We start from the raw sequence: 18,958 nt of genomic DNA, 5'->3' as shown, positions 1-18,958 counted from the left end.
AAACATAATAAGAACCTAAAAGCATATCAAATACAATTCCAAATATACTTAAATATTAAGTTTACACATTTTACATATTACCTATATTACTTATACTTACTTATATTAGCAGTTGCATCACTAAAGCAATGTGATGCAATTCTACCAGATCCCTCTTGCTCCAAAAATTTAGTCCTCAGAAAGGACAGGTAAAAAATCCAAGCAAAGAAAACAAAAGCAAAAAAAAACCCCAACCAACCAACAAACAAAAAAAAAAAAAGTACTTAAATGAATTCATTCACCAGAATGGATTTTCTAGCTGGCCTGCTGTCACAGGCTCCACATTGTACAAACCTTTTCACAGCTATTTTTAACGTGCAACAGTCAATTGCTTTCATGTCTTTTTCCAATATGCTATCCAAAGTCTGTTCCAGTGGCCAATTAAACCCCATTGATTTTTTCTATTTTGCCAACACAGCTCTAACAGAGAAGTATTAGAAAACCCAATGGTCTGTAGCTAAGTCTGCCTAGCCATGTTGGCTAAACTTGCCCTTCAAACTCCGCAAAAATAGAGGACCAACAGGCGAGACGTTTACCATCTCAAGCACATCTTTATCAAGAGTTACTTTTCTAAAATTATAGGGGTTTTTTTAACAAGAATGGTCTTGAGACTCTGCTATCTCCTATCATTGTAGGTATGTATTTAGAATACAAAAATTATCTGGTATTTGCCATTCAATTTCACAGTGCATGAGGAATTCTTAGGTTCAGTAGTTGAAAACCTATGTGCAGTAACAATATGTATCACTGAACACACTTGCACACCGGTTTTTTACTTCCCTGTCCTGACTTCTAATCTAAAGAAAAAGAACTCAATAATATCATATATTGTTTTCTGCTGAAAAGGAAACTGCATAAATTTGTAAGAGAAAGTCTCATATGAAATCCTTGATTCTAGTTACCTAAATGTCATGACAGTCAGGTGAAGTCTCCAGTTACTGGAAAAAGGGAAATATTGCATCCATTTTTTAAAAGGGTGAAAAGAGGATTCAAGGAGCTACTGACCTGTTAGCTTCACCTCTGTTCTCAGGAAGATCATGGAGCAATCATCCTAGAAACTGTGTTAATATTCTTGGAGGACCTGGAGGTGATTCAAGACAGCTGGCAGGGTTTCATCAAGGGCAAGTCCTGTCTGACCAATCTGATGGCCTTTTATCATGGAATGACTACATCCATAAATAAAGGAAGGGCTATGAATGTCCTGGACTTCTGTAAAGTCTTTGACATGGTACCCCACAACATCCTTCTCTACAAATTGCAGAGAGATTAATTTGATGGATGAGCTACTCAGTGGACGAGAAACTGGCTGGATGGTTGCATCCAGAGAGTGGTGGTTACCAGCCCAATGTGTGAATGGAAATCAATGATGAGTGATGTCCCACAGGGATCTTTACTGGGACCAGGACTATTTATTATCTTCATCAATTAAACAGACAGTAGGATCAAGGATCAAGCAAGTTTGCAGGCCGCACAAAGCTGAGTGGTGCCATTGACACACCTGAAGGATGGAATGTCATCCAGAGGGATGTGAACAAGCTCAAGAAGTGAATTCATGTGAATTTCATGAGGTTGAACAAGACCAGGTGCAAAGTCGTGAATCTGGCTTGGGTCAACAACCAGCATCAACAAAGGCTGAGGGATAAATGGATCGAGAGCAGCCCTGTTGAGAAGGACTTGGGGGTGCTGGTGGATGAGAGGCTGGACATGACCCAGCCACTTGCACTTGCAGCTCAGAAAGCCAAATGTGTCCTGGGCTGCATCCAAAGTAGTGTGGGCAGCAGAGCCAGGGAGGGGATTCTGCCCCTCTGCTCTGCTCTGCTCTGCTCTGCTCTGCTCTGCTCTGGTGAGACCTCACCTGCAGTAGAGTGTCCAGCTCTGGAGCACTCAGCACAGCAAAGACATAGACCTGTTGGAGTGGGTCCAGAGCAGAGGCATGAAGATGATCAGAGGGATAGAATAGCTTAACTACAAATAAAGGCTGAGAGAACTGGGGCTGCTCTTCAAGGAGAAATCTCCAGGGTGACCTTATTGCAGTCCTTGAGTACTGAGAAGGGGCTTATAAGAAAGATGGGGGCCGACCTTTTAACAGAGTGATAGGACAAGGGGTAATGGTTTTAAGCTGAAGGCAGGTAGACTCAGTATAGAACTAAGGGAGAATTTTTTTTTTTTAATGAGGGTAGTGAAATATTGGAACAAGTTGTCTAGAGAGGTGGTGGATGTCCTTTTCCTGGAAACATTTAAGGTCAAGCTAGAAAGGTGCTCTGAGTAACCAGATCTAGTTGAAGATGTCCCTGCTTACTGCTAAGGGGGTTTGATTAGATGACCTTTAAAGGTCCCCTCCAACCCAAACCATTCTCTGATTCTACATGATTCCCCCACAAGACTCAGAACACTAGAAAAAAATGTCTTCCTTACTTTTTTCAGACATGCAAGTACATATATGCTTTCTTCAAAGTATCCCCTAACAAACATTAATGATAGTGCAAAACTTATCCAGGATGCCAAAGCCTCTTTTGATATCAGAAATATGATACCCCTTAAAGCCTGTAGCACTCAGTGCTGCTATGACAAACCTCATTCCAAATGCATTGGTGTCCTCAACTTACATTCCTGAAACCTGAAACTGAGGCATCTTGAGTACTCAGCATTTTTACAGCACTTCAAGCACTGGTGAATAGCTAGGAAAGAAGAGTAGGTTTTTATGAAATTTAGGATGCTTCTAATTATCTCGTTCAGTGTCTTCTGTAACTGACAGTTAAAATACTGAGCACAATTTCAGTAACAAAAATATTACATCATTGCTGTTCTGAGAAGTTCTGGTGCTTTCCCAATCCTGGTTCTTACCTACACCATTGGTAATGTGAAAGAGTAACACAACTGAACTAGCCTGCCATTCTGTAAGTGCATTCTTCATCAAGAATTTAGAGGCAGCTAAAGTCCTTAAGATCTGTGTGAGGGATTTTTGAAAATATTCAGAATATGATATTATGAGATAAACACCTGTGGCTGTCAGAAGTATAGATGAATCATAGTGCAGACTCCCTTCTATGTTTCTGTCCTGAACATGTCTACATGGATGATGCTTTGACTCTACTGTTTATCACTAGTGTAATAACAGACCTCGCTGGCATCATTGTCACAGTACACCTGAGTTGGAGGAGTAAGTTGCTGCATGAAGAACAAAAGTCTTAGACATCTGCCTCTCCAGCTACCCACCTGCACAAAATCAATTTGAGGGTACAGAAGGCAGGAAGCGCTGAGCTGACAAATAGCTCTACAAGGGCTTTACCTGGCCACACACTGCCAGGAACTGCACTGCCAGGACACAGAAGTCCTTTCCGTAAGGATAGCACAAACTGAAGGCATTTTCTAAGCAACACTGTTTTATACAAGATCTTAAGTTTTAAAATTCTATCATCTAAAGTTTGATTGAAATCAGACAACAGGTTCCAAAGATACAAAAGGGAGGAAACAGATACATATGATCATGTAGGCCTCATTTCTTTAAAAAAAAAGAGAAAAACCTCAATATATATACACTCATACACATATGAGAGTTTCAGAGCACTTCTTCCTGCCCAGCATTCTGTGTCTGTTCATTTGATTAAAATCCTGTGAAATACCTGTGAATATAGGGGAAGTAAATAGCATGTCAGAAAAGCAATGAACTTAAACTCACACTCACAAGTATGCCTGCAAATTTTATATTTTACAAGGATCAAAATCATCATTAAAAGTACTACATACGGAAACAAGCTTTTTTCTTCTTATTTTTTTGGTATGGTGTCAGGGGGATGGCAGAAATGAAACATTTCAATGAAAGTTGCAAAGAGAAAGACTGAAAATTTGCATGTGTGTTTGTTTTCATTAGTAATTTTATTATCTTTTCTTATTCTTGATACAGATGCCACTCCCTGTACGATCAGATCTTTCCTATATACAAGTTCTAAAGGCAGATTCTGATGCATTTTACCGTATCCTGTTTCAGGAAGTTGTTTCATTTTGCCTCTCAGAATTATTTTTTTTTAATATTTTGTATAACAAATGAAACAACAGCCTGAGTATCCAATCTTCTAGTAGCATTGTATGAAGTGGTTCAAAAATGTTCATTATGCAAAAAACCTCTTAAAAGTTTTATTCATAGTCACTTTGCAGGGGATAAGCAATGCTCTAAATCATCTTCTCTAAAATCCTTCTTCTACTTCATGGAACAAACAAGTGAGCCTCTAGCTGGTACAATCCCTACCTTATTATGACTTAATCTCTGATTCCTGCTTGGTTGCCATAAATAGGCAGATATTAGCTCAGCTGCAGCTCAGCATGCATACCTTTTTGTGACTGTGGCATTCCCAGTGGCAGTTACTTCACCACAAGCCACATCTCCCTGCAAAATGAAATCCTACAGAAAGAAATATCATTAGGCTGTGAGGATTATACACTGTATAGAGATTCCACTCTTGCTAAAGATACTGCATAGTATATAGCTCACCAAGGTGTGCTCCAATGATTTAAGCATAAAAGCATTTACAACTTGAAATGATTCATTATATTTACAGCCAACATAGCACATTAACTGTACTTTTGTCCAGATATACTGTCTAATATCCCAAACTAAACCCCCCAATAAAAATCTGCCTAGTATTGGAAAGGGTAATTTCAGTATTCATGGGCTGGATATTCCAAATACTGTTGAATTAAAAAGGGGAATACAAAACTAGAAACACAGCAGTACTCTCCTTGTCTGCGCAATTTCTAGGATTATTATACCTTCACAGGAGATGTCACTCTGCCACAGATATTCCATGAGAACAACCACTTTCTACACCAGTTATTCAAAAGGCTTGAAAATTCTCTGGGGGAACTGCACAGTGTCTGCTATACTGTTATCCTGAAGAGCACTCCTAAGACATTTAAGGTGAAAAGTCCAAACAGTTACAAAGAAAGAAGAGGTTGATTTGTCAAAGAAAGAAGAGGTTGATTTGCAACCTTCCCCAAACCGCCACTTCAAGATTTCAGTGTTAAAGACAAGAAAACTACACTCTCTCAGCATTTGAGACAACCAGTAGAAATGTGGAAGGGCTGCACATATGTCAAAAAATAAGTGGATGTAGGGCTTGGTACGTGCCAGCCTGTACACAAAAATATACTTTTCTGTATGAAACTACCCTAACATTCAAGGAAATTATCTCCCACTTTTCTCCCAGGTATAAATTTCTTCATACCTCAAAACTCTAATTAGCTTGTGGCAAAAACTGTAATTTTTATTTCACTGTATCTGTTTGGTTTATAACCTATCTGGAAACAAGAAGATAAGACACTACAAAGATGACCTGATGGATGCCAGATGAAAAAATCGTTACATAGTAGAATATATACAAACACCAAATATAGCAAATGAAATTGTGTGGCTAATTTGGAATGTCTATAACGATTCAGACCCACTGTTTACAAATAAAAATATTGAGGAAAGGCAAAACACAGAAGCCAAAAGGCAGTTATAAACCATGTTTTTTAGGGCACTTATGCCACGAGACCTATCGCATGAAATGATACTTCATAATGGGCAGGAAGAAAAAAGGAGTGAAAGATTTCAAGACAGTTGCTGGGAACCTTTGGATCCTCTGTAAGTTGAAAAGCATTGGATAAAATACCTCTATCCGAGTTTCAAGACTAAATAAAGTATCTGAATTTGGAAGGCTAAGTTATTATTTAGATGCCTAAATATAAATAAGTTGGTGAATGGATGCAATCAAATGCAAAGCTCAACACATTTACTTCTCCCACCAGTACTTTCTAGTAAATAAATCTACTATTGGAGGATGGTATGATTCATACATTGTTATTTCACTAAATACAACCTATTAAAATTGCATTTTTTGTCCTTAATATGTACATTTTAGTTTAGTTGAGCATTGATTTCCATACATTTCTGCATGTATCTAGATACTGTATGTGACATGATACTTGTTCTTCTGTCTGAAGTTCTGAGAGTGGGTATGGATGACATGCCTCGCTCCTTTTTCCATTATTACATTTACTCAGCTGAAGACAAACTATCCCAAGTTACAGTGAAAGATGATATTCCTAAATTCACAGACCTTAAAAACAAAATTTGGAAAATGGCCTAAGATGCATAAAACCTTAGACCTGGAGAATGGATCAAGAGCAGCTTTCATGAAAGAGACTTAGGCGTACTGGTGAACAAAAAGCTCAGTGTGACTCAGCCATGAGCATTTGGAGCCCAGAAAGCCAAACGTGTCCTGGGCTGCATCCAAAGCAGTGTGGGCAGCAGGAGAGAGAGAGGGGATTCTGTCCCTCTACTCGGCTCTGGTGAGACCTCACCTGCAGTGCTGCATCAGCTCGAGGGTTCTAAGCACCAGAAGGACATGAACCTCTTGGACTGGGCCCAGAGGAGAGCCACTAAAATTATCAGATGGACAGAACACCTCTCCCGTGATGAAAGAATGACTCACTTGGGGCTAAACACCCTGGAGAAAAGCAGGCTCTGGGGAGATCTTATAGCACCTTCCAGCACCTGAAGGGAACCTACAGGAAAGGCAGAGTGACTTTTTACGAGGACATGTAGTGATAAGACAAGGAGGAATGGCTTTAAACTGAAAAGGGAGAGGTTTAGGTTACATGTTAGGAAGAAATTTCTTACTGTGGGAGTGGTCAGGCAATAAAGCAGGTTGCCTAGAGATACTCCCCATTCCTAGAGTTCAAGACAAAAGTGGATGGAGCTCTGAGTAACTTGGTCTAGTGGAAAGATCACTTCCCATGGCATAAAAGCTGGAGCTAAATGAATCTTAAGGTCCTTCTAACCCAAACCATTCTGTAATTTTTTGTATCAAGGTGATTTTTATTTGGTTGATATCCGGTAAAAATTAAAAAAAAATACTGAAGTTCAGATCCACCAAACCAAATTTTCCCCTTAAAATAGCAGTCAAAAACACAGTCAACCTGCTATTTTTAATATATCTTAAGTATTTAATTGCACACTAAATGAAAATAACACTGCAATCAATCATTTGATAACTAAAATCCACTCACTTCTCAGAAGGCATTACTTGTTCCCTGAAGGCATTATTTGCCTATAAAGAACATAGCTGGATACTGCATAGGTGTGGGCTATCACAGAAAAAAAGGCAAACAAAACCAGCTTTTGAAACATTTCTTCCCTAATATCCATGTGCACATATGACTGGGCACAGTCCGCGAGACTCTATGCTTGATGCTTCTACTATTACCAGAAAGTCTATTTCACCCTGAAGGGCTTGTGCAGTTCTGAATCCCCAAGGTATATAAAAAATTAGCTGTACTTTTTTTCCTACAGTTTAAAGAAAGTTAAACTGAAAACTTTTCCTTGTTTGTGAGTAACGGAGGGTATACTGCCATCAACAGAAAACAAATTGATCTTAAAAACTGATAGTTTAAGAACCTGGCCTTTAAATCTGTTCAAATAAACTTGTAAAGAAAAATAAATCCATTAATAACGTGTATAAGACACATGAAAGGAATAGAATATAAAATGTTATGACACAATATGGAATTCCTTTTTTTTTTCTTAAAATGTTCTATGGATTATGTTATTGTTCAACTAGGCATAGAGCTGACCTTAGAATTCACCAAATAACTCTTGCATCAAGCCCAAAAATTTGTGAAGGACACTCTAATGCTCTGTTAGAGTTACATCCTAACTGGATGTGAGAAACCATATGATTTAAACCTCAGCTACTGACATTAAAAATGCATCTACATGTCAGATGAAACATTTGTTACTAGCTAAAACTAAGAATTTTGTCAGTGTTATACAAAAATCATTACATAATAAGCTAGATTTCATTGCAGATGAGAAGAGTTAAAGTCATCTCTTTTCACCTCTATAAGAATTATCTGTTTTCATGAAAAGAACAAGCCATCTTCTGTCATACCAAAGTAAACCAATTAAAATGAGGCAATATGAAATAATGCAATCTAAACTAATAGCTTCAGACAATTTAAAACATGAAGCCATGCTGCTTTAGAAAAAAAAATTAAATCTTCCACGTGTTTTTTGCAATGTTACTGAATTAAGTCATTCAGTAAAATTTAAAGTTCTGGCATAAGTAGACTAAAGATCATCTTTTTGAGAGATTAACTACACCAAATAGAACTAAAAAAAACATATTCCTTGACATAACTAAATTTGAGACTTGGGTATACTCAATTTCACTAGCTTCCCAAAGGTTCAAAATCTTTAATATTCAGGCAATTGTTTTATTCAGTTCTCAACAGCAGGAGACTTACTGCCTAAATAAGGCAAAATAAAAATTTTCATATCATTTTCACTACACATTTTTAAAAGCAGTAATAAATTCTCAAGGTAATATAGGAATATAAATTCCGCTAGTTGTATTATTAGAGAAATAAATGTCCTTTATTCCTGTTAATATTTTTACATGCTTCATAGTATAAATGGATCAGACACTTAAAAATAGTTTCCTATGAAGAATTACTAATTCCTTTATCAGATGCTGTGCTTGATTCTAACCACTCTTTTGAAGCCTTTTATTTTGTGCCCTCCATTTTGCTAATTCCATGGAGTGAGTCAGAGAGGGAAAATTATTCTGTTTATGAACATCTACTGACAAGTAGCTTTTACTGGAAATATTCTTGTATTTTGTAATGGTTAAAATAACAATTATCCTAAATCATTCTGCTATGATCAAAGAGTTAAGTGAGTCACAAAAAATATCTAGCATCATGTACTCAGTTTAGGTTTCAGCAGGCAATACTGAATTAATATTAGAAAAAAAATTGCCTTTTAGTAAAATGTATCAGTGAAACCTAACTAATTCTATTTTAATGAGATGAGAGTATAATAAGCTATAAATTATAATTGTTGACCAACCTTCTTCATTTTTTGTCAGCTTTCAACATATTTTGTTGTTACCTCCCCTTCCCTCTACCCAGGCCAGAATGTTTAGAAACAATATAATCACTCACTAGCCTACTTACAAAATACTTTATAAATGAAAAACCATAAATAAATAATAAGCAATCAATCCTGGTTTTTGTAATAATAACTTTAATAGGTTTGAGGGGTTTTTCCTAATTATTAAATTATACTTAAGAGGAAGTGGTAATTTTTGCTGTACGAAACTGCAGCTGGATTAACTCTTCCCAAAGAAAAGGCAACTCTTTGTAAGCAGGTAAGAGTGAAAAGACTGTAGAAGCACTGCATGAACACCCAACAGGTGTTTCATGACTAGAAGAAACTTCAGTTTAGTTTCTACTATTGTCAGTTGATTTTCTAAGAGGATGTAAGTCAGCAAGACTTTCTGCAAGTTTCTAGGATGCTCCAAAAAATGGCTTAGCCTGAAACTGACTAGCTAAAAGATGTTCCCTACTTATAATGAGGCACAGGGTTTCAAAGTGGTTTCTTTCCAAATTAACAAAAACAGTAGTGGATCAAAAGGACTGAGGTAGGAAACAACAGCTTCATTTGCAGATTACATGATGAGGACAGAAGACCAGAAGACAGACCTTGGCAGTTCCACGTTTCAAATATAAAAAGTTTAGTTTGAGTCAGTTGTGGTAATATAAATATGAGTATAGTAGTAATCTGAAAATGCATGTTATGTGATCTCATTATTCTGGAACAATAGATAAAAATCCCAACAGCATACTCACCTAACTAGGACATCCAAATTGAGAAATGAGAGTTCATATTAGCTTGTATGGTTTAATTATCTCACCTGAGCAGAAATTTTGCAAGCAAAAGTGCTATAACTATTGTATGGAAGGCCACAGAGCACTTCTGTTGTAAGGGATGTAATTTACACATATACAGATACATATCTAATCTACCCATCAGGGGTGTTGTCAGGCTTAGCTGAGTAGGGTATCTGGAATACTTTCAACTTTTCACATGAAAACGTTACAGTAATTCAAAGGACTGCTAATATAAAAATAAACAAATGAATCCTTGACCTGTTTGCAAAGAGCAGAAATTACTTCATCTCTTATCTGATATTCAGCACACTGAAAGCTGGTCAGATGCTACTGGGCAGATAAGGTGTTAGAAATACAAAGGAAAAGGTTTAAGACACCATAAAATTAAACTGTTTATTTCAGTCAGTCTCTTACTATATCTTACAATATTCATTCTAACTTGAGAAATAAACTTTGACGACACCTAAATAAAAGCTACACCTGTCACCAAGCATAAGAAAATAGGGATTTATGTGACCTTTTTTATTTAGAAGTACTGTGAAAATCTAGTGGCCAGAGACCAAAATTCTTTGCTCTTAGAAAGATTGCTTCTTTGTTTATTTTTTCCCAAATTCAGGTTCAAATCCAGATTTCCAAAGGAGAAACTGAGATTTTCCTCTAGTGTTTTTATATTAAGTATAAAATATATGAAAACTAATTAAATACTGTATTGAAATCCAGTTAGGAAAGAAGCTTTGTTGCTTCCCTCCCTATAAAATATAAATAATAAAATTCTTCTAGAAAAAGCAGATTAATAAATACTGCATGAAACATTCCAGTTAGAAGTGAAGAGTTATGCCATGAGAGGGGCATAGAACTGGTCATATTCAGCTCCTCACCATAACTTCATGAGTTGAGGTGACTCATCACGTCCTAAGAACATAATGAAAAGTTTATTTCAGGAATTAGCATAATATCTTCATTTTCCATCAGTTTTATTTACAGTCACACATTCTGCTTTTATAAACTGCAATAACCTGCATAACAATGGAAAGCTAAACCAATTCTGGCTGGCTGAAAATAGTGCAGAGTTCCGAATGAGGCAAAAATAAAAGATTTAGCACCATTATTTAAGAATACAGGCAAAAACAGAGGATGGAAGATTATTAACAATTGCATTAATTCAGGGATTTACTAATCACAGAATTTTGAGTTGGAAAAGACCTTGAAGATTACCAAGTCCAACCTTAGATTGACCACCTTATCAACTAGACCACAGAACTAAGTGCCATGTCCTATCGTTTCTTGAACACCTTCAAGGATGGTGACTTCATCATCCCCCCGGGCAGCCCATTCTAAAGCTTAACCACCCTTTCAGGGAAGAAATTCTTCCAATGTCCATCTTGAACCCCCGGTGCAGCCTAAGGCCACATCCTCTTGTCCTGTCACCTTGTCATGTGTGCCTTGGGAGAAAAGGCCAACCCCTACCTGGCTGCAAACTCCTTTCAGGCAGTTGTAGAGAGTGATAAGGTCTCCCCTGAGCCTCCTTTTCTCCAGGATAAACACCCTCACCCCCTCAGTTTTGTTGCCCTTCTCTGGACTCACTGCAGCACCTCAATGTCTTTCTTGCAGTGAGGAGCCCAGAGCTGGACACAGCACTCGAGGTGTGGCCTCACCAGTGCCCAGTACAGGGGGACAATGCCTGCCCTGCTCCTGCTGGCCCCACCATTGCTGATCCAGGCCAGAATGCCATTGGCCTTCTTGGCCACCTGGGCACACCCTGGCTCATGTTCAGCTGCTGTCACCAGCACCCCCAGGTCCTTTTCCACTGGGCACTTTCCAGCCACTCTGCCCCAGCCTGTGGCACTGCCTGGGGTTGTTGTGACCCAAGGGCAGGACCTGGCCCTGGGCCTTGTTGAACCTCACACCACTGGCCTCAGCCCATGGTCCAGCCTGTCCAGATCCCTATCCAGAGCCTTCCTGCCCTCCAGCACATCAACACTCCCATTCACTTTGGGGTTGTCTGTGAATTTACTGAGGGGTGCACTCAATCCTCTCATTCAGATCATCAATACAGAAACTGAGCAGAGCTGGGCCCAATCCTGAGCTATGGGAATCTCCCCTCATGACTGCTAAAATATTCACAGCCAGTCTCTGGGCCTAGCCATCCTGACAGTTTTTAATTCAGCAGAGAGTGCACCTGTTCACGCCCAGCATTGCCAGCTTTTCCAGAACACTAAGAGAAACAGTGTCAAAGGTTTTGCTGTAGTCCAGGCAGACAACATCCCCAGCCTTTCCCTCATCCGCTAGGCAGGTCATTTGGCCATAAAAGCAGATCAGGTTGGTCAAGCAGAACCTGCCTTTCCAAATTCATGCTGGCTGGGCCTGATCCTCTGTTTGTCCTACAAGTGCCACATAAGGGCAATCAAGATGATCTGTTCCATGACCCTCCTTGTCACCGAGGTCAGGCTTACGGGCCTGCAGTTCCTCAGATCCTCCTTCCAGCCCTTGCTGTGGATGGCCGTCAAACTGGCCAACCTCCTGGCATCTTGGACCTCTCCTGTTAGACAGCACTAATGACAAATCATGGTTAATGACGACAAATGAGGGTTCAAAGAAGCTTTTGAAAAACTAGTTAGTAATAAAATTAATATGAGGCAAAGGGTAATATGTATAAACATGCATTTGCACTGTTTTTCATTTAACCATATAGAGTAATAATGGTCAAGTAAATATGATGGGATTAAAATGGAATCAATAGAAAGTTTTTTTTCTTTTATTCACTGCCATGATAAGCAAACTAAATTTTATTCAATCTTAATAGACTGAAATTTGATAGAAAAAGATGAACAGTCATCGGTTACAGCTTTGATTCTGAAGTTAAGGTAATAACCTGTGGATTAATTTCAAATCTTTGCCATTTTAAAGGCAGATATTCTTGAATACAGGTTTTTCACTTCTATTTTCCATATGGTAAAGCTAAAATGCACATGCAGTAGTTGTTTATGCAATTAGGCAAGTTAAAATTGAACACCATATTTATCTTTATTTGGTTTGTCATCACAAATGCAGATAGAATGCAATGGAAAGGAAAGCCAGGTTACATAACTCAGCAGTAAGTGTTTCTAAAATAATTTTCAGTGTGAATGGCAGTAGGCTGCATACTGTTGATATATAATTTATGCTGTATAGTGTGTAATGTGTTAGGTCGCTACAAAATCCTACTCCTCCGCTTATCACAACAAACGTGTCAGTATTTCTAGGCATAATTTTATCCTCACCCAGGACACCACTTGCCCCAACCACTGCACCCCTTTAATGTATTTTCTATTTGCTTCTCTACCATCCAAACACTCCGAAACAGTTTCAGACAAAATACCTCTTTTTTTGCCTACTCCAGTCGCAGTTTTATAAGCCATTTAGAGTCCATTCAAATTATAGCTACACTTGTCTGACTGATGTAGTTGTGCTACCAGTCATACTGCCTAGGAACATACATATTTTATAGCTGCTTTTTGCTAGTAGTCCATTCCTACCTATTGCTAACATTTCTAGGAGGGTTCAGATACTAGAATTCTCACTACATGTCCCAAATGTTATGGGCTCCAAATCAAGCCCTACTCTGCAGACCATCTGTTTTTGGCTTTTCTTTCCCTAAATCCATTTGGAGGGCCTAACATGAAAGACACATCCATTGCCTTGACTTGTTACACAACATTAAATCCTGGATACTGAAAACAATAAATTATATTTCAGAAAGATTCATATTTTTATTCCCCTGCAACTTTTTCTCTCCATGTCAGACAAGCATGAACTGGCACATTAAGGCATAATGCATTTCTCTAAGGTGCAGAAATCACCTTTAATATAAACTGAGAGTCCTACTTCTAAAATATTTGGTTCTGCATGCTCATAGAGGTTACAGATATCATGAAGCATAGGGTACAGGCCACAGATACCTTTAATGTGCTGCATCAGCATTGGAGAAACATTATTAAAGATGATCAACTAGTATTTGTATTGAATAAACATAAAACTATTCGTGTCCCATGAAAGATAATCTTTCTTTTCTCTTCACTGGCATCCTCTACAGGACATCTGAAAATAGCATGAGAGATTATACACATATAGAACACTTTACTTTATGACCATTTCTATTTGCAATAGAAAATTACAGCATACCTTACAGGCAATGCATGGATTTTTTGAAGGTTCAGAATTAATAGAAAAGTAATGACTGGCAACGTAAAACCCTGACACTCAAAAATGTCCCTTACACACCTACTGTAACATGAATAAGCAAATTTGCCTATTCTCTTAGAGCTGAGACGAAACACAGCATGCTAAAAACACTTGTATTCTAAATTAAAGCCTGTGATTAGGTAAGCACAAATGCAGGCAGAAACCATGGTATGGTTTGCACTAATAATTCCAATTACATATAACTCCTACATCTCCCCAGCAAACACTTCTGCTGGGCTTCCTCAGACAAAGGGGTCATACTGTGACAGAGAGCAAGGGCTGGCAAGCAGCAGACAGGGAAGACAGGCAACTAGATTTTAGGGAAAACAAACAAAAACCAGCCGGTTTGCTCCAAACGCGTTAAAGGAGACTTCAGCGCTCATGTTTGAAAAATGCTTACTCAGGAGACGAACCCTGTGGGTCAAGGAATTTTTAAAACAATGTCTCTAAGTTAGCAGGAACAGAAATAAACCATAATCTTAGGAAACAATGGAAGCGGTTTCCCTGTCAGGCGCGGGCACACCTGCAGTGTCCTTTCCAGCACACTCTGCTAAAAAAAAAAAAAAAAAAAAAAAACCGCCAAAAAGGAAGATGAAACACATCCGAGATCTCGCTATTAATTTTTTAGGGGATGTGGTTTGAAGCTGGCTCTCAAAGGACTTTACAGAGACCGAAACGGCCGTACGACAAGGTGGAACGAGACGTAATTAAGAACACAAACAGAGGCGCCGGCAGCAGCGCGTGCCCGCTAATTGCCCATTCGGCGCCAGGCCCCGCCCCCCGCCTGACGCGCGGCGCGCGGGCGCTGCCATTGGCGGGGCGCGGGCGGCGGTGGCGGTGACGTCAGTGCGGCCCCGCGCGGCCCCGGCGTGTCCCGGCGGCGCGGCTGTCCCGGCGCTGCCCGCGCCCTTCCCGCGCAGCGCCCGCAGCCTGCCCCGCGCCTGCACCGCCACGCGCGGCACCGCACCGCACCGCACCGCACCGCACCGCACCGCCACGCGCGGCACCGCACCGCACCGCACCGCACCGCACCGTACCGCACCGCACCGCACCGCACAGCACAGCACCGCACCGCACCGCACCGCACCGCACCGCACCGCACAGCACCGCACCGCACCGCACCGCACCGCACCGCACAGCACAGCACCGCACAGCACCGCACCGCACCGCACCGCACAGCACAGCACAGCACCGCACCGCACCGCACCGCACCGCCACGCGCGGCACCGCACCGCACCGCACCGCACCGCACCGCACCGCACAGCACCGCACCGCACCGCACCGCACCGCACAGCACAGCACAGCACCGCACCGCACCGCACCGCACCGCCACGCGCGGCACCGCACCGCACCGCACCGCACCGCACCGCACAGCACAGCACCGCACCGCACCGCACCGCACCGCCACGCGCGGCACCGCACCGCACCGCACAGCACCGCACCGCACAGCACCGCACCGCACATCACAGCACAGCACCGCACCGCACCGCACAGCACCGCACAGCACCGCACCGCACCGCACCGCCCCGCACAGCACCGCACCGCACCGCACAGCACCGCACCGCACAGCACCGCACCGCACCGCACAGCACCGCACCGCACCGCACCGCTCGCACCGCGCGCCAGCCTGCCCAGAAAACGCTGCCCTGAGGCCACCCTCAGCTTGCGGGCACCTCCTGGCTTGGGGTGCTTAAGTAGCTTCCATATGTGTTTGCTTCCAGTATTCTGAAACACTCAGTATTTACCCAAAGGGCAAAAGTTTTATGGGGAAGTATTTTTGCCTTCGCTAATAATGTTCATTAAGCACTAACCAAGATATTAATTCCAGCATCGGGAGGAAGGCATGACGCAACAACCACTCGTAGAATTTATAAGCAAGTTGACTGCACTGTATTGCAAGGCAAGTAGAAAGATTTTTCAGTCAGGAAGAACTATAGACGCCTGTGATTCAAAGAGGAAACAGATGTTTTAATGATGATAAAGGGATTTTAATGCTATATGATTGTCTTTCAAACAGCCACTTTTGAGAACCTACTATACAAAAACATTTTACAGCATTTACGCATATCTTTAGTAAATGATAACTGAATTGCCATATGAATGAGCATTTTTTCAGGTCACTTGAAAGTATATAAATAAATGAGTTCCAGGACAAACAAAACATAGGAGGTAAATATGCCTTCATTATTTTCTTCTAGTGAGGCTAAGACAGAAATGTGAAGAACTATTCCTTTGATACAGGAAGAAAATACATCACCTTGGCTCAAAATACTTATGTAAGAAAACATGACCATAACAATACAATTTCTTTGTAAATACAAAGAAGTGCCAAACTCACATTACTTCATCACTACTATCCCTAAGATTTTCATTTTTCTCATTGCTCTGTTAGTCCTCATTTGACATTTATTTAGGTAAAACATAGTATCTGGGAGTTGTCACAGTATTTTGCAAACAAGCATTTTGAGTTTAACAGTCTATAATGTGTATTGATTACTCACCATATCCATGAATGCCTCCTAAAGGGGAAATTATTCACATGCATCATGTTCACAGGTCTTCCAACATTAGTGTTTTCCTTGTCAGACAGATTTATCTGTTATGGTATTCATAGATGCATGCCAGAACAACTGCATGAGCAGTCAACAGCAGGGATTATTGCAAGAATTATTGTAATCCACAAAAATAAAAATTCCAAGGATCCAGTGAAAGACTTCTCACAGGGTTTTCTAGGTACACGTCCATCCATTTATGCATCACTTGCTATTTTAAAAAAAACATTAAACTAATCAGTATACAGAAACTGTTCTGACAATGCCAACAGTTTGCCTTGATAAAAATCCAAGTGCTTTGACTGTGAATTAAAGCATCTTCATATGCAGCATTTTGAACAGTTGGAAAAGGTTAGTTAAAAGATAGTTTCTTGCCATCTGTGCCAAATCAGTGTTTAGGGAGAGATGTGTAACTTCAGATTGCTTTGCCATGTTCAGAAATGAATACTGCTTTTTCTTCTTTCTTAGACACATATTCATCAATGATCAATTTAATGCAGTTTTCCTTTCTTACGAGCCTGGGGAACAGGAGGACGTTTAATAGCCTTGTACAACAACCCCAAACTTCTTTCTGAATTTGATACTGTGACTTTGTTTCTTCAGCTAAGAAAGAAGGAAGGAAGTATGCGTTTTCCACTCCATAGGACAGGACTAGAGTTAGATACCATCAAGGGATATGATCAGGTCATGATCAAATTCATTTTTGCTGTCTAACCCCGTAATAAGGCTGCCTGCTCCCTTTAAGTGAAATGACTAAGCTATTGACTCTCACTGCAGAATCTAGTTCTGTTTTGATATTATACTGTATATAAACCCACGTGCATCAATTTGTACGTTGCAAAACGAAAGCAAAGCTATAAGTCCCGTGTTACCTAAGCATTCTTTCTCTGCTGTCCTTTTCTCCCAATTCAGCTCCCAGACAGAAGTTATCACTTCTTACGCTCTGGCAAATATCCTCGGGAAGATTCTTAAGCCCAGGCTACAGAGACGGCATCTATTTTGAAGCAATGCAGAGTCAACAGGCTCACACTTCCCTTTCCCGGACCAGAATTTCCAGCCTGCCCCCGGGCTGCTGGTCTCCTCGCCCAGCAGCAGCAGCCGCGGCAGCCCCGGACAGTGTCGGGCTGCGTGGCACTGGTCCTGCAGCAGACTGGGCTCGGCTGCGGAGAGGGCTTTGCCTGGCAGAAGCTGTGCTGGCGTCAAGGGGGCCCTCTAGGTGGGTTCTCCCGGCACCGTGCGACCTGCCCTGCCGCTCCCACCTGCCCGGGATGGAGGGGAAGGACGGGGCACTAGCGGGAGAGCCTTCCTTAGAACGGCCCGTGCCTCCCGGGTGACAGAAAGCACTGAAAATTTTGCACTGAAGTGCAAAAATCTGCAGGAAACGAGACGCGCAGGAAGCAGAGTTCACCATGCTGATCTCTACTGAGATGTAAAAGATTTCTGTACTTTTATACTTTAGCATACCCAGGGCGTACACTGTTTGCTTTCTTACGGATTCTTAAATGGTTTACACTGTACTAAAACTTTAACTTCTAACGACCCCTTGCCCTTTTGGGCAGGAAATCCTGCAGTATGGAAGCAGCTGCAACTTCAATGACATTAAAACGTGTGATAAAGCTTTGTATTTGATTAGGGTGTGGGTGAAGTTGGGAGTAACACGATAAGCCACTGCACGTCACATTTGTATAGATCTTATTTCCTTAAGTTCAGTTCTGTTGCTTGTCACAACTCTATTCTACAATACCCCAAATTAGCCCTAGTAGAGTTGATGCCACTCTGAAGAAAGAATAAAATCTTAAAGTACTTGAATGTCACAGTGTATTGACAGTGAAATGGCATTTATTTCAATTCAGTAATAAAAAGGGAGCCTGTACTGCTGCACACATTTGTGTATTACTGAATATTTGTATATTACTGATATGACTACTTATTTGAAGACTTAAAGCACAAAAGTACAACAGATTACAAAATTAAAGGGGCTCTAGCATCATTATGTTCTACTAGTTTATACAGAAAGTGAGATTTTCTTTGTCATTTAAGTACAACCACGATAGAAAGCAGACTCTGAGAAACAGAAATAATGAGAATGAAAACTAGCATTTTCACTAAGATGCTACAAAACAAAATATAGAACCATTCCATACAGATAAATATTCAGTATGACTATAAAGGGACCAGGTATACTGTTATGTTATGTTCATGCTTTATGTAAAAGGTGACCCCATCCCACACCTCAGTTAGTCTGGGATTTGTATCAGAGACTTTTGAAGAGAATATAAACAAAATTCTGAAAGCTGAAACATTGCATGATTAATTTAAATATCAAAAAAGAATCACATCTATTCCAGTTGTCTAATGCTTTCTCTAAGCTAGGTAAACTTATTATGAAATATTAACTGCAACAAATGCTACACAAATCTGCACCATCATTA

At 40.5% G+C, this 18,958-nt stretch overlaps 1 protein-coding gene across 11 annotated transcripts in view; it reads right to left on the bottom strand.

The window, feature by feature from the left end:
- The window catches only part of PDE4D (phosphodiesterase 4D), a 530,915-nt gene that overhangs the window by 236,527 nt on the left and 275,430 nt on the right, over nucleotides 1-18,958 (bottom strand). The window contains exons 1-2 of one of the 11 annotated variants that reach the window (XM_085042353.1): nucleotides 17,399-17,681; nucleotides 16,476-16,737 (exon numbers count right to left, since the gene is read on the bottom strand). The exons of the other annotated variants lie outside the window; for them this stretch is intronic. Of the exons in view, the coding sequence (XP_084898479.1) occupies nucleotides 16,476-16,522 (47 nt within the window). The 5' untranslated portion in view covers nucleotides 16,523-16,737; nucleotides 17,399-17,681. Of the gene's footprint in view, nucleotides 1-16,475; nucleotides 16,738-17,398; nucleotides 17,682-18,958 lie in introns of those variants that run through there. 11 annotated transcript variants of the gene reach the window in all.

The sequence above is a fragment of the Lichenostomus cassidix genome, chromosome Z (genome assembly GCF_008360975.1).
Source record: "Lichenostomus cassidix isolate B80296 chromosome Z, HeHo_3.0, whole genome shotgun sequence".
NCBI lineage: Eukaryota > Metazoa > Chordata > Aves > Passeriformes > Meliphagidae > Lichenostomus > Lichenostomus cassidix.
The sequence above is the reverse complement of the archived record's forward strand: the minus strand, read 5'-3'. Positions and strand labels throughout refer to the sequence as shown.